The sequence below is a fragment of the Xenopus laevis genome, chromosome 8L (genome assembly GCF_017654675.1).
Source record: "Xenopus laevis strain J_2021 chromosome 8L, Xenopus_laevis_v10.1, whole genome shotgun sequence".
Taxonomy (NCBI): Eukaryota; Metazoa; Chordata; class Amphibia; order Anura; family Pipidae; genus Xenopus; species Xenopus laevis.
The window spans coordinates 63,229,776-63,243,705 of record NC_054385.1 but is presented as its reverse complement, the minus strand read 5'-3'; the positions used below and the strand labels follow the sequence as shown (position 1 = coordinate 63,243,705).

General features: G+C 38.4%; 1 protein-coding gene across 1 annotated transcript; it reads left to right on the top strand.

Moving 5' to 3' along the window:
• The first annotated feature begins 2,106 nt into the window (after positions 1-2,106).
• Positions 2,107-12,894, top strand: LOC108698930 (NTPase KAP family P-loop domain-containing protein 1). The gene is made up of 5 exons (XM_041572829.1): positions 2,107-2,419; positions 4,194-4,247; positions 5,206-5,337; positions 6,976-8,747; positions 12,179-12,894. Exons 2-5 carry the CDS (start codon positions 4,235-4,237, stop codon positions 12,500-12,502), a joined length of 2,241 nt encoding a protein of 746 aa, XP_041428763.1. The 5' UTR covers positions 2,107-2,419; positions 4,194-4,234; the 3' UTR covers positions 12,503-12,894.
• Positions 12,895-13,930: the final 1,036 nt, after the last annotated feature.

Below are 13,930 nucleotides of genomic sequence, written 5' to 3'. Positions count from 1 at the left end.
CAAGATTCAATTTGAGATGCAATTCAATTCAGAAAAACTTATCTCACTGTTTATCATGTAAAAACTTTATTGAAGTCTATGGGGAAAAGCTGGGACTGAATTTGGATAAAAGTTTTATCTAACTCTAATTGAATCTCGTCCATGAGTTTCACGTGATAAACTATGAGATCATTTTTTTCTCAATGAATTGAATCTGGCTCTAGATATACTAACAGTAAAGAGAGGGCTGAGGTCTATTTGCTAAGGGTGTTTTTAATGATTGTTACTGTTGGTACTGGGACAAATTTGAGTCGGTCAACCTGATATTTTTCACCTTCTAAAAATCTCTGTTAAATGTAAAAATCTCTAGTAAAGGTTTCAAAGCATGAATGGTAAAGGGATTTAATGCAAAAGAAATAAAGCACAGTTACTGCATTTGTGGACAAAACAGGGCAAGACAGGAAACGGCATTTTGCATTTATTGGAAATGTCCCTAATTTTTGAGGTAGTCCAACATTGCAATTTAAAATGCTGTCTGGTTGTTGAAGGTCATTGATCCTGGTAAACAAAAACGGTTGATTTGAGGAGCTACAATTGTATTGTAAATGTTTTATTTGTCTTCTAGGCTATTATATAAACAAGTGCCTGGTTGGTAAGCTTGATTGGCCCTAGCAATATAGCAGTTATACAAAAAGACAAATAATTCAAAAGCCATCCAAAATGTTCTTAGAATATCAATGTCTACATTTTACTCAAAGTTAATTTAAAGGTTAACTCAAAGGTGAACTGCTCCTTTAACCTAGATTGCTGACTTGCTGGGGAGTTTTACACGGCACAAAATTAGAAAGGATCTTAGTAACGTGCGTCCCTAAGCTTTTTACAGTCAAGTAATGTTTGGTATGCTTTATCAGGGCATTAACCCACCAATTAAAGGCCTTTAAATTGCAGGAAAAATAGTTTACAGGTTTTTAAAGAGGAGTATGGAATGTTAAACATTGACAAGTTTTGCAATCTGTGAACAGATAACCGTTAATAAGTATTTTACGCTCAACTGCCACCTAAATTGCCTGGCTGCTCCAACCTCACCCCTTGAAGAATAGCAAGGTTACAGTCTTAGCAAATACTAGGGCTACATGATGTAGTACCAAAATTAATAGGAGCCACAATGCTTCAGCCAAATAAAGAACTTTTTTCTTTCTTCCTGTGCTGCAATGTAGTTTTAGTTACATTTTTGTTTTTATAAATATGCTATATTTAACTTTTGAAATCCAAAAGGTCTGAAATCCTCTGATTTAGGATTGATAAAGCAAATGAGGATGCCATTACAGTAGTTACTGGATGTAAGATTTGCACAAACCATGTGTAGATGACTGAGAACAGCCGCAGTTGAAGAGAAATAAACACACCTTTGGACACATTTGAACAGAACAAAGTAAGAAAGGCAAAGTAAATGTTGACAGAAAAAATGTATTTGGCAACTGTAAATGAATATACTTTGTGACATGGAGGTGGATTACAGGTCATATAGTGTAATGTGAGATTGTTAACACCTAGTTAGACTGATACCGTCAACAGAAAATGCTGGAACTGCAAGCCTGTTTTTGCAAAACAAATAAAAACAAATGTCTGGAATTCTAGAATTCTCAATAAAATAACTTGCAGATATGTGGAGATTCAGAAGATGATAATTGGGATTATATGAAAGCAGGAAAAGAATGTTGGATGCAGTAAGTGATATAGTATTTAGAAGGCCATACAGCAAATGAGCATTTTAAAGACGTGCTGCAAAGCAAGGGGAATCATTTTATACTGATTTCCTCTCATGGTTCTCAAAGCACTTTGCAGCAAACAAAGTGAAGATAAGTATGCCTGGGACACCAAGAGATTATATGACTTGCCCAGAGTCACATTGAATCAAACCAGGGGTTTTATAGCATGTGTCCTGTGCCCCTATTCTGTTGTTTTATTGCCATCAGGTACAAGGTGCTGTTTTATTATTAAAGAAGAAAAAGTAATAATTTTTAAAAATGTTTAATTATTTTATTAAAATGGAGATGGCCTTCACATAATGTGGAGCTTTCTGTATAATGGGTTTCTGGATAATGGATCCCAAACCTGCACTGAAAAATAAATCTTGCATTTTCTTGGTCCTTATATAGTTCTCATATATTTCACCTGATACTAAATGTTCTCTTTGTGTGCTCTTGTGTAATTTTATTTTATCTAAATGCTGTGTGTCATACACCTACCCACATGGTTACACACAGTCTTGCCTCGTTTATCTTCCATTCTATTCCACTAATCCCACATATTGTTCAAAAGAGTAAAGTCCAGCGCTCTGACTCCTTATCATTGTGCCATAAACATACTAACATAAAAAAGTAAGGAGCAACTTCCTGTTTCAGACACATCTAACAGTGAGCTTGACATAGAAAGCTTGGTGAGTATGCAACAAATTGTTGTTCATCTATGTATATGAATTATATGGGCTACGATGTTTGGCAGGGTTAGGCATGGAGATTTGTTCTTTGATGTATATTTCTATCCAGCGATACTGTATGAAGAAATGTAGTGGCAACATTCCACAAGTCCCAGAAGCTACAGGGCAGGTAGGAAATTTGCCATTGGGCCAACTGGAATCCCACTGTGGTGAAATATAGATAAATGCAGAGGGCATATGATATTGTGTAATATTGTTTAGATTCTAGACATCCACAAGATGGTTGGGCCATGCATTCCTAGGCATATTGCTACAGCTCCCTTCATATTTGACTACAAATGCAACATGTGGCTAATCAACTGTATGCTACATCAACCAGCACATGGAAATATTTGGTGCACAGGGCAAGTTGTAATTATGCTGGCACGGTTTCTCCATTAAATCCTTAAGGTCATTAAACGTGGGTAAGCGCTACCTCCATAAAACTTATGCTGCTGACATTTTATTATTCAGCATGTTAACCAGCATGCTGAATGGTTTGTGGGTGAGATAATTGTAGTATGCTGCATACTATTGCCCTTTAATAGGCTGGATAACCCAAGGGAGTGGGCTAAAGACTTTAACTAGGGAGAACACCTTTTCCTAGGGTATGTAGCATGTCCCTATTAGCAACTTTTCAGTCATTTGTTATTTTTATACCTTTGGAATTGTTTGCCTTTCTGTTCTGACTCTTGCCAGCTTGCTATTTAATTGCTATTTAATTGGTTGTTGATGGACATTAATCCCATCAATAGACACTGCAATTAGCCTTCTAATTATTAAATGGGTATCTATTTAATGCAAGCTCTATAGATAAGGTCCTCCTTTTGCTTTGTCTCTTAACATGTAGCACTTAATCTTAAACTATATATATATTTTATTGCAAAGTTTGTTCCCTCTGTCTGTACAACAAACAGCTATGTGTATACAAGTAGCATGAGATGAATAAAGATACACAAGGATACATTGTGATCTACACAAAGGCATGCATTTACATGTATCGTATCATATCATACATATCATAGATCACTGCTTCTTTTTTTCTAGACTTGAGGTGCCTTCCCTAGTAAAGGTGGCCATGGCAATAAAAGCCAACATGCAGCTTATTGGTCTGTGTATGGATAACCCCCCCCATCATGCTGATATCTGGCTGAAAATTGGGCAGATATTAATTGGAGAGGTTTGAAAATCGCATCTGATGGGTCAGGTGGGTGCACTGATGCAGTCCTCACCTGACAGGCCTAGGTGTTAGCGCATGATCTAATTGTAAGCCCCAGGGCCAACAATCAGATCAACCTAACTTGCCCCTGTGTATGGGTGACCAAAGTGGGCCCATATCCCATGGTTGGCAACTGGGCCAACAGAGTGGATCAGCCAGTGTATGGCTACCAAGGGTAAACTGGACCCAAGCAACCAGATAATTGCTGAAATTTCAGACTGAAGAGCCACTGCACAAAAATCTAAATAATTTAAAATCCATTAAAAAATAACAACAGAAGACATATTCAACATTGTATCAGACTATCAGCACACAAAGTTATTCAAGGTGAACTAGGGGAATGTTAATCCTTTAGGTCTCCTACATACACTTACAGAATAGTACAGAATTACATGGGACAGGAGGGAAATACATCCTTTGTAAAGGCAACTAGATGCCTTAGAGGCAGGGGGATATTACAGTGTTAGATACTATAACTGTGTGATTTCAGTTAAACAAAATAGGTTCTTTCCTTAGGTAACTATAGCTAATGAACTGGCTGTTCATCTACAGGCAGCATGGTGCAACCAGGTAAGTAGTTGACTTGCTTGCTGGGATCCCTAGCTGGGCTGCTAGCAATTCTGATTCCTATATTCTTGCGACTATTCTATACTTCGACCCACTGACTCACTGTTCCATTATTTATGTTTATTGGCTTCTTTTTTTCAAACAGTACAGCAGTATTACAACCATATCTCTATCTCTAGTCAATTCTCATATCTCCCCCAACAGCTTTTTCCATCTAATAATTTTAGTTTACCAGAATGTTTAGTTGGTCCTTTTGCATATTTGTCTTTATCCACCACATACTGGGTTTCCACCAACATAATTTAATTGAAATATTAATGAAGGCAAATGTGACAGTGAACTAGGCCTGTTTCTGTTTTCCTGTCTAATGCAGCATAATGCAGATACAATATACTCAGATGCTTCGCAAAATCATAAGTAATGTAATGTCTAGTATAATGGAGCTCATTTGTTCAATGTGTAAAGTTGTAGCACTGATGTATATAACTTGATAAACCTACATCTGACATGAGTAAAGTTTTTATATCTAGGGTGCAACGGTGGTGGTGACTGAGGGGGTTTGCACTAGGCACGCACCTGCTCTGCCTGCCTACCACAAGTTCTGGCAAAGCAATGTCCACTGCCATATCGCTTGCCAGCCAAATATCCTGGTATTGCAGCAAAGATATGGCAGATATGGTGCCAGACAGATTTACAAAAGAAGCACATTCAATTCAGAAATGAGTTCCTGGTATGTAAAGAAACATTTATTTGTCTTCAACCGCTCCAAATTGACTAATTGGTTTTAAATCACTCCAAATGATGTTCACATTTTACCTATGGCATAGCCATAGATAAAGCCTCAGTTAATTTGATTTTTTAAACAGTCTATCCATAGGAGAACCAATGTTTAATGTATGATAATCTTTCTCTCTGCCCCTCCATTTGTACCTCGTGTTTTTATCCTTTTATTCTGTTACAGATTTCCAGACTAAGGATGACGTATATTGCTTTTCTCTAGCCAAAGCTCTCTATTATGTTACTACCCCTGTAACAGTTGGATTTTATGCTCCATGGGGAAGAAGGACAGATATCCTGCTGAGTAAAGTTGAATGTGAGTTACTTATGCTTATCTTCAGTGGAGTTTGTTTTGGCAAAGAATAGCAGCTTGCATATTTGCTTTTCCCAACACTACTTAACTACTCAAAGGCCATAAAGTATTAAGTAATTTTCTTTAAGGCACATGATCGAAAATGTTATGGTCTTCCTAACATCACTATTTCAACTAACATAAATACAGCTTCTTGTTTTGACCACACTTTTCCTTCTTTACATTTACATGCTTAAAATAAACCTTAATATGCAAGAGTAAAAATCAAAGGTGCACACTGTACGGCGCAAAGTAGGTGGACACCTGCCTGTCCAATATCTTATTTATAGGAAGTCCATCCTCGTTTGCTGCTATAACAATATCAGTCTCAGGAGGATGATGCTGCTGTGAGAGACCCACAAGTGCCTCAGACTGACATTGAGCACACTTGAGGTTAGGAACAGTGAGCCAGTAAAGTGGAGAAATGCAGGTGAACTGAGCCAGGGAGACGACAAGCTCATTGTCAGACAGATTGTGATACAAATGTGACATGGCAGGCCATGTATGAATGGGAGTATGATCAAGTGCATTCAATATGGCTCCTTAGTTGAAAAATGGATGTACTGACATTAGTTGGAGTCGAGGGAACAACCGGAGTTGAGGTACTCAATATAGATATATTAACATTATTTGGAGACCAGGGAACAGTAGGAGTTTAGGTAATTAACTCATAAACATACAAACATGTTTATCAGGAAGGAAGCTCATATCTTATTCACATGGTTATAGTCTTAGGTATACAGCAATTATTTTCATTTACATGGTTATTTTCATTTTCAAGGTCATTCTGATGGCCATGGTTCTGGGTGCGTAGCCATTATTATTATATCTACGTGTGGAATTTAAGTTGAAACCGATAATGATCTATTACTTTGTTATTGTACCAATATAAAAAGGAACTCGGCAAAGGGGGCTTCGGGACTTTATCTACAAGCAGACATGTTGTGTAGAACCTTGCCCGATTGATCTGGCTTTGAGAGTTCACTGTATTTAGCCCGGGGTCCCCCATCTGACGTTCCTCTCAGAAGTCTGCCAAGGAAAGCTCGGCTAGACATTACGTTATGTTCAATCGAGGATGTATTAATTTTCTTACAAAATATTATTCTTATCTAATCTTGATCAATGTGTGTGTGTGAGTTTTATTTCTATCTCTGTATATGATAAGTCTGCATTTTTTACATTTAAGTGTGGCTCACAGATAAAAATGGTTGGAGACCTCTGCTGTAAAGTATAACCCATGTGCACACTGTTCCTTTTGTCCTAGGGTTATTTTATCAATTTTGCAATAGTTTAACCTTGCCCCAAACATCTGCTCATATTGTGCTCACATGTTGCGGCAGGCAACATTGGAACCCATAAGGGCCACTGTATGGTTTTCATTATAGCTGTCTGTAGGACACCACGGCTGCTGTTCAGTCCCATGTTTATGATCCAGAGCAGCCACATCTGTTTTTAACCAAACTGAGTATTATTGAATATTGAACAGCCAGCCTTTAAAAAAAACATACTGTTCTTTAGCAATATATACTTATTTATGAACTGTCCTGAAGAAGGTGTGTTGTTCCAGTTTCTAGAGTTTTTAACCCTTTGTGTTTTGTGCAGCATACCTAAGGGCAGAATCATGGAAAAAAGAACAAGATGAAATAAAAAGAACAGGACTAAGGACCAGGACATGTTCTGGAAAGGATCTTTTAAAACTTCTCTTCCTCATGATATTTCACCATCCTGTCATTACAGAAAGGCACAAAGAAAGACAGAATATACAGTATGTTTTCATTAGATTCAGTGCTTGGGAATTTGCAGGTAGTGATCACCTTTGGGCTGGTTTAGTCACTACCCTCTGTGATGGCATCGAAAATTGCTTTGGGTTGGCTCCCATTAGTTTATACAGAGTGGTATGCAAAAAAACCAAGATTATAATTAGAGATGATCCTCGTAAGCAGGAATGGGTCAGTAAAAGATTTTTATGTATTCCTTTATGGCTTGCGACTATTATGGTAATTATGTTAGGAATTGGTGTTGGTGCTTTGATATTGATCTTTGGTTTTCCAATTGGTGATGCTTCTGGGGATATGCTGACAGCTTTTGAAGGTGTTGGAGCAACAGTTGTCGGCATCTCTGCAGCTGGAGTACTAAGAGCAGCTGTTCTGGTGATCAAGAATACAATTATCACCCAAAAGGGCAAAGTAGAACAGAAAATGAATCGAACAGACATGAGCTCTCAACTGGGCTTTATGAGTGATGTTAAGAGGGAGGTTAGGCTCATCACTCGTTACATACAACTGATAGAGATTTTCCAACGACGGAAAATTCGCATTGTCCTGGAAATCACTAACTTGGACAAATGCCTGCCAGATAAAATTGTAGGAGTTTTGAATGCAATGAATATCCTTCTGTCTGATCCCAACGCACCATTTATTTCAGTCCTTTCTGTGGACCCCAGCATAATTATAGACTGTGTGGAAAACTCAGAACTTCTAAAAGGCGTAGGAAATAACGGATATCGGTTTTTAAATCGGATAATTACACTGCCTTTCTCTATCCCTAAAATGGATTGTGACTCCAAACTGTTCCTTATAAGACAAATCATTCAGGGTAAGGAAGCACTGACTGGAGACATGGAAGAAGAAGGAGACATCATACAAGTCACTTCACAGATACCCAATGAAAAAGAACAGCTGCTTCGGCTCCGCTCTTTAAATGGTAGCAGTGACATTCCTTTGATGGTTACCAGCCATGAGAGGTCAGGGCAACCAACAGGGATGTCAAATAAATTGCCAAAGACCAAAGATTTGATAGCACAAGCATTTCAATACCTTTTTCATGACACTTTAAAGGATTACATTACAGATAATGTCATTCATATTAGGAGAATGGTGAACACTATTACCATCACCATTAGACTAATGATTAGGAGCGTGCCTAGAAATATAATAAAGCCACAAAAAGTAACAGAGTGGGTACTTCTTGCCACTCAATGGCCCTGCCGCCTTAGTTGGATCCTACAGTGCATTGAAGATGAACAACAGAAGATGAGTTTGGAACAAAATGGAGCACACATCCAAGCATACTTTGAGCTTCTTTTGTGGGATGTCTATGAGAAATCCTTGGAAGAACTAGATGCAATTAAAATGAACATTACACATCTTCTAGACCTAGATGGTGACCCTGAACTCTTTCACAAACTAATAAAAGACAACTTTACAGTGAGCGAAGCAAACTTCTTTTTGCCTTTTACTAATAACTTAGATTATTCCATGAAGAGACAGATGGAGCTTCTGAGAGGCAGTAATAACCTATGGGAGGCCAAAAAGACCCGCAGACTGACTACAATGTCTTTGCTAAACATGAGTGTGGAAGATGTGTGCATAGAGGTAAGTATGCTTAATTTCTTGTAACCTTTTCAGAAAGTTATTCCAGCAGGACGCATTTGATAATGTACTTTTCTCTACGCAACATACTAGCCCTTTAAAAGAAATAAATGTATGAGTACACTTTATTTAAAATAAAAAAAGTATGTTTTTTATACTTTTACAGCATAGGTTGATAAAGATTTTCTGCCCTTTTGTCTTTCCTACAAAATTTGCCTAAGGTCAGCCCCTCATCACCTTCTCCATACATCCCCTGATTTTAAGTTTTTCCTTATTTTATATTGTTGTTTTGTGGTCCCACCTATATATTATGCATAATAAATTTCCCTGATTTTACATTTTCCTAGTTTTTACACCATTTTTTTCTGGTCCCCTGAAAAACATAAAATGGGGGGGGGGTGTTTCTACTGTATATATATTTATATTCAGTTTTTTTTATTGCCTCAAGTGTGGGCGAAAAAAGGGGGGTTGTGGTTGCACACCTAAAGCTGAATTATAATATGTTTAAGTGCAATGGAAGTGCTACTGACCTGGCCGATTAATCAATGCACATTCCCTGGTCCCCTTTCTAAGTTATTCAATAAATATGCAAGTTAATGTATTTTAACAAACAGGGTTTTTTATTATGATCATAAAATTGATAAGCCACCATACTATGTCAAGGTAAACCCCACATGGTGGTCCATAACTTGTTTACCTCTGGTCATAGTATAAAAGGTATTTTACCTCTCTGCTTAATACCATTACTTGGAGTAAATGTCTCCTGTGCCTTGGTTTCAACCTGTAGGCTAAATCCTCCCCCGCCACCTGCTTTTGCAGCTTTTAAGAGAGAGAGAGAGAGAGAGAGAGAGAGAGAGAGAGAGAGAGAGACTGCCCAAACCTACGCCCAAAATGTGATAATGGAAAGAAAATGAAGGCAAAGTAAATATGTATAGTTGCACGCTTGTGTATGTTGTATGTGTGTGAATGTAGATATGAGTATAGGTGTGAGTATGGATGTGAACAAGAAATAAAAGGGAAAGCTAAATGAGGAGTGTGATAGGTGTAATATGTGTAAGTTAGTGTTAAAGTGTTTCCTAGTGGCAGGTGCAGCAAATGTAACAAGTGTCTCATGAGCGTTGATTTCAATCAGGGCTAGATCCTCCCCCGCCATTAGCTTTTGCAGCTTTTTTCTTTTGTGAACACATGCACTTGCATTTATACTGATGCACTGATTCATTTGGCCAAATCAGTAGCCCTTCCATAACACATTTTTACTTATCCTTAGGAGTGCTCCCATTACCCCCCTTTTGTATTGAAATGTAGCCTGAAGCTGTGGCTGAGCTTCATGTGGTTTGTAGCACCTCATACCTACCCCGTTTAACTGGTGGCCCTATGTTTTTAACTGCATCTAGTAACACTTTTGCACCTATTTACACTTACTACACCTAATTTAGTTTGTCCTTTTTTACTTATTTTAGCTCACATCTATATTCTTACCTATACTCGCACCCATACCCACACATATATACACACTTTCCAAGTGTGCACTTATACATACAATTTTACTTTGCCTTCACTATTTTTACATTATTAAATTTTTTTTAAAAATGGCCAATCACTCTCTCTTAAAACTTTATACTGTGTAGGGTCGAGGTTTGCGCGAACACTAAAAAATGCTAAAGCTGCACCGCTGATTTTTGTGGATCCACCTGTCCACTGTGTTCAGATTTGAATATTATGGGGTAGAGTGCGCTAGTAATTGCAGATAAAATATTTCCAGGGACCTGTGTGGTTAGACAATATATAGAGTAGTACGCCCAAAAGAAAAACCTTTACAGACTTTCTATGGAACTACTCACATATTTGAAGTACAAATGCGTGTATATCGTCTTCGATGTAGTCCTGCAATACAGAGGCTTCAAATGGTGTTATATCGTCGGAACCGCAGGTGTCATCCTGCGATATATTTTTTCGCTTACCAAATCGTAGTGAAACGAAAGCTTATAGTCTAGCGTGTATTCCTCAGGGTGCGCTCCCTTGTCGGCGGACAGGGAACGGTATCGTCCACTTGGAGCAGCTGCTAGACCTGGTGATTACAGCTCGCCTCGTGTGCTGGCGTTCGTGCCGATCTCGGATTTCTCTGCCTTGCTAACACACCGGTCCAGTTTGTTAAGGAAAAACTTTTCAGCAATAGTTTAAGGATCAGTTTCAAATAGATTTTATTTAGTTAGTTCAAGCCCAACGCGTTTCATATCTCCTGATACTTCCTCAGGGGCATTACACGTGTATTAATACACGTGTAATGCCCCTGAGGAAGTATCAGGAGATATCAGGAGATATGAACTAACTAAATAAAATCTATTTGAAACTGATCCTTAAACTATTGCTGAAAAGTTTTTCCTTAACAAACTGGACCGGTGTGTTAGCAAGGCAGAGAAATCCGAGATCGGCACGAACGCCAGCACACGAGGCGAGCTGTAATCACCAGGTCTAGCAGCTGCTCCAAGTGGACGATACCGTTCCCTATCCGCCGACAAGGGAGCGCACCCTGAGGAATACACGCTAGACTATAAGCTTTCGTTTCACTACGATCTGGTAAGCGAAAAAATATATCGCACGGTGACACCTGCGGTTCCGACGATATAACACCATTTGAAGCCTCTGTATTGCAGGACTACATCGAAGACGATATACACGCATTTGTACTTCAAATATGTGAGTAGTTCCATAGAAAGTCTGTAAAGGTTTTTCTTTTGGGCGTACTACTCTATATATTGTCTACCCACACAGGTCCCTGGAAATATTTTATCTGCAATTACTAGCGCACTCTACCCCATAATATTCAACTCTCTCTTAAAAGCTGCAAGCTAGTGGTGGGCGAGGATCTAGCCCTCAGAATGAAACCAAGGTTCAGCAGACATTTACTTCAATTAATGCTACTATACAGAGAGGCACAAGATCCTTTATACTATAACCAGAGGTAAACAAGTTAGGGACCACAGGATGGGGTTTACCTTGATGTGGTCTGGTGGCGTATCAACTTTATGATCATAACTTTGTAACTAAAAACCCCTGTCTTTGTGAACACATGCACTTGCATATATACTGAATTACTTAGACAGGGGTCCAGGGAATGTACACTGATTCATATGGCCAAGTCAGTAGCATTTCCATTATACTTGAATACATTTTTACTTAGCCTTAGGAGTGCTCCCACAACCCCCCTTTTGTATTCAAATGTCGGAAAATTGTGTAATCACATGAAAATACAGACGACATTTTCACATTATTACACGATTTATAAATTATACGTTTGGTGATGAAATGGCTCTGCTTAAAGCCTTATTTCCTTTTATACAGAGGAATTCCTGCTGATTTCTTTCTATAAAAGCAATAGGACATAAAGCAGCCTGTGTAACAATATGTAAACAAATCTACTTTTTCTTCTCTAGATGAACAAACTTGGTTTCAAAAAAAAGAATCTACAAAAGTATCAAGGTAGTATAAAAACGCACAATCTGAATGGCAGAGCCCTTGTCTACAGTGATAACAATGAGATAAAAGAAGCTTTGTGTATGGGCTTGGGAGACTGGACCCTTTTCAGCGTTTACTTTTTAGGTGTAATGCCACCACCTGCTGGTCCCACTTTCTCTGCTGCAGCAAGTACTATCCAAAACCCACTCAGTTGTCCAGGATCCAGGGAAAACATCCTAAGGGCAAGCAGACCAACCCTTTACCATCCAAAAGATGAGCTGGACAATTTGGATATAAGCTGATCGGCTGCCTTCAGAATCCCTTTATCTGTGTGGATGTGCCTATTAGAGCACACAGATCATGGATATACATACTTTAGAGTTGAGAAACCAACTGGTGCCTTTAGCCTTATACATATACAAGAATCACCACCTTTACTTTTGCAAACCAGCTCTGGACATTTGTAGGGTTTTGTGGAAACAGATGCAAAGGTTTGCCCATTTTGGCCTCCTCAGATACATGTAGGATATTCCTGTTGGAAAACATCATCCTACTACTGTTGGGATTTACCATTTCACTTCAATCGATTCAACGTTGTTGAATCGATAACCCAAAATACTCTCTCTCTCTCTCATGGGGTCAGTGGGTAAAAGCTCTTTTAATATGTAATTTTGAATAAAATGATTTTTTGTAATGAGTGGTAATAAAAAGAAGTTAATTGGTACAACTTGGTTTAACCAAGTAGAGGTGGCCACACATGGGTTGATAAGAGTTGCTGACTCCATTCCTTCTGAACAAAATTGGTATATTTCATCCATATATTCATTGGGTTTAATTTTCCTGTCAGGTAAGAACTGCATTAGCTTGTGCAGTTCTCTTCCTGATGACCTGCATTGGCGACAGTTATAATTTGATTGTTGGCCTGGGGAAGGAGAATGAAATTGAAACTACTCCATTTTTGGTATTAGCAAGGTAACAAAAACCATAGATCTTTTTTGATTAAAACTTTTTTTGATTCGGTTAGTTTGATAAAGAGCCAGGATGTGGCTTGAAACGTAACTGTGTCTTTTGGTCGTAGCCAAGTTACAATAAAGGCTTTTTTATTCATAAAAACCGTGCTGTCCATTTTCGAAAATTCTACTGATTAAAACAACAGACAAAAGTATGCCCAAAGCATGTCCCGTTCATTGCACACCTACTTTAACTCTAATTTGAGACTTTTCTTGCTCTACAACTGTCTACAAAGGTTTGTAATATAGGCAGGTGCATCAATTCTAGTACTGATAAGTTATTACATACATATTTAATAAAATTGTCCCTAAAGCAGAGTTTTATAAAGATGTGTTAATAATAATTTAGTTTGAATTCATTCCCTGAATATGAGCGAGAAAGGGCCCACACTCTCCTGGATTACGATTTTTAAATATTTTATTTCACTGTTGTGGATGTTTTAGTCCATAATAGGACCATAATAATCCTTCTTGACAAAGTTCCTCCTAATCTCGCCACTCCTTGTCTGCTCCAATAAATGGAAGTAAGCAGGTCCGGACTGAGAATTAAAATAGGCCCTGGCATTTCAGGTACACAGAAGCCCAATCAGCCCACACAGAGGCCCAAATAGCCTCCACCAGCCCACTAAATAGTGACTTTCTATGGCACCTTATAGCTGCCCCTCTGGCATTTGCCAGAACCCACAAATTGCCAGTCCGGGCCTGGAAGTAAGTGTGGGG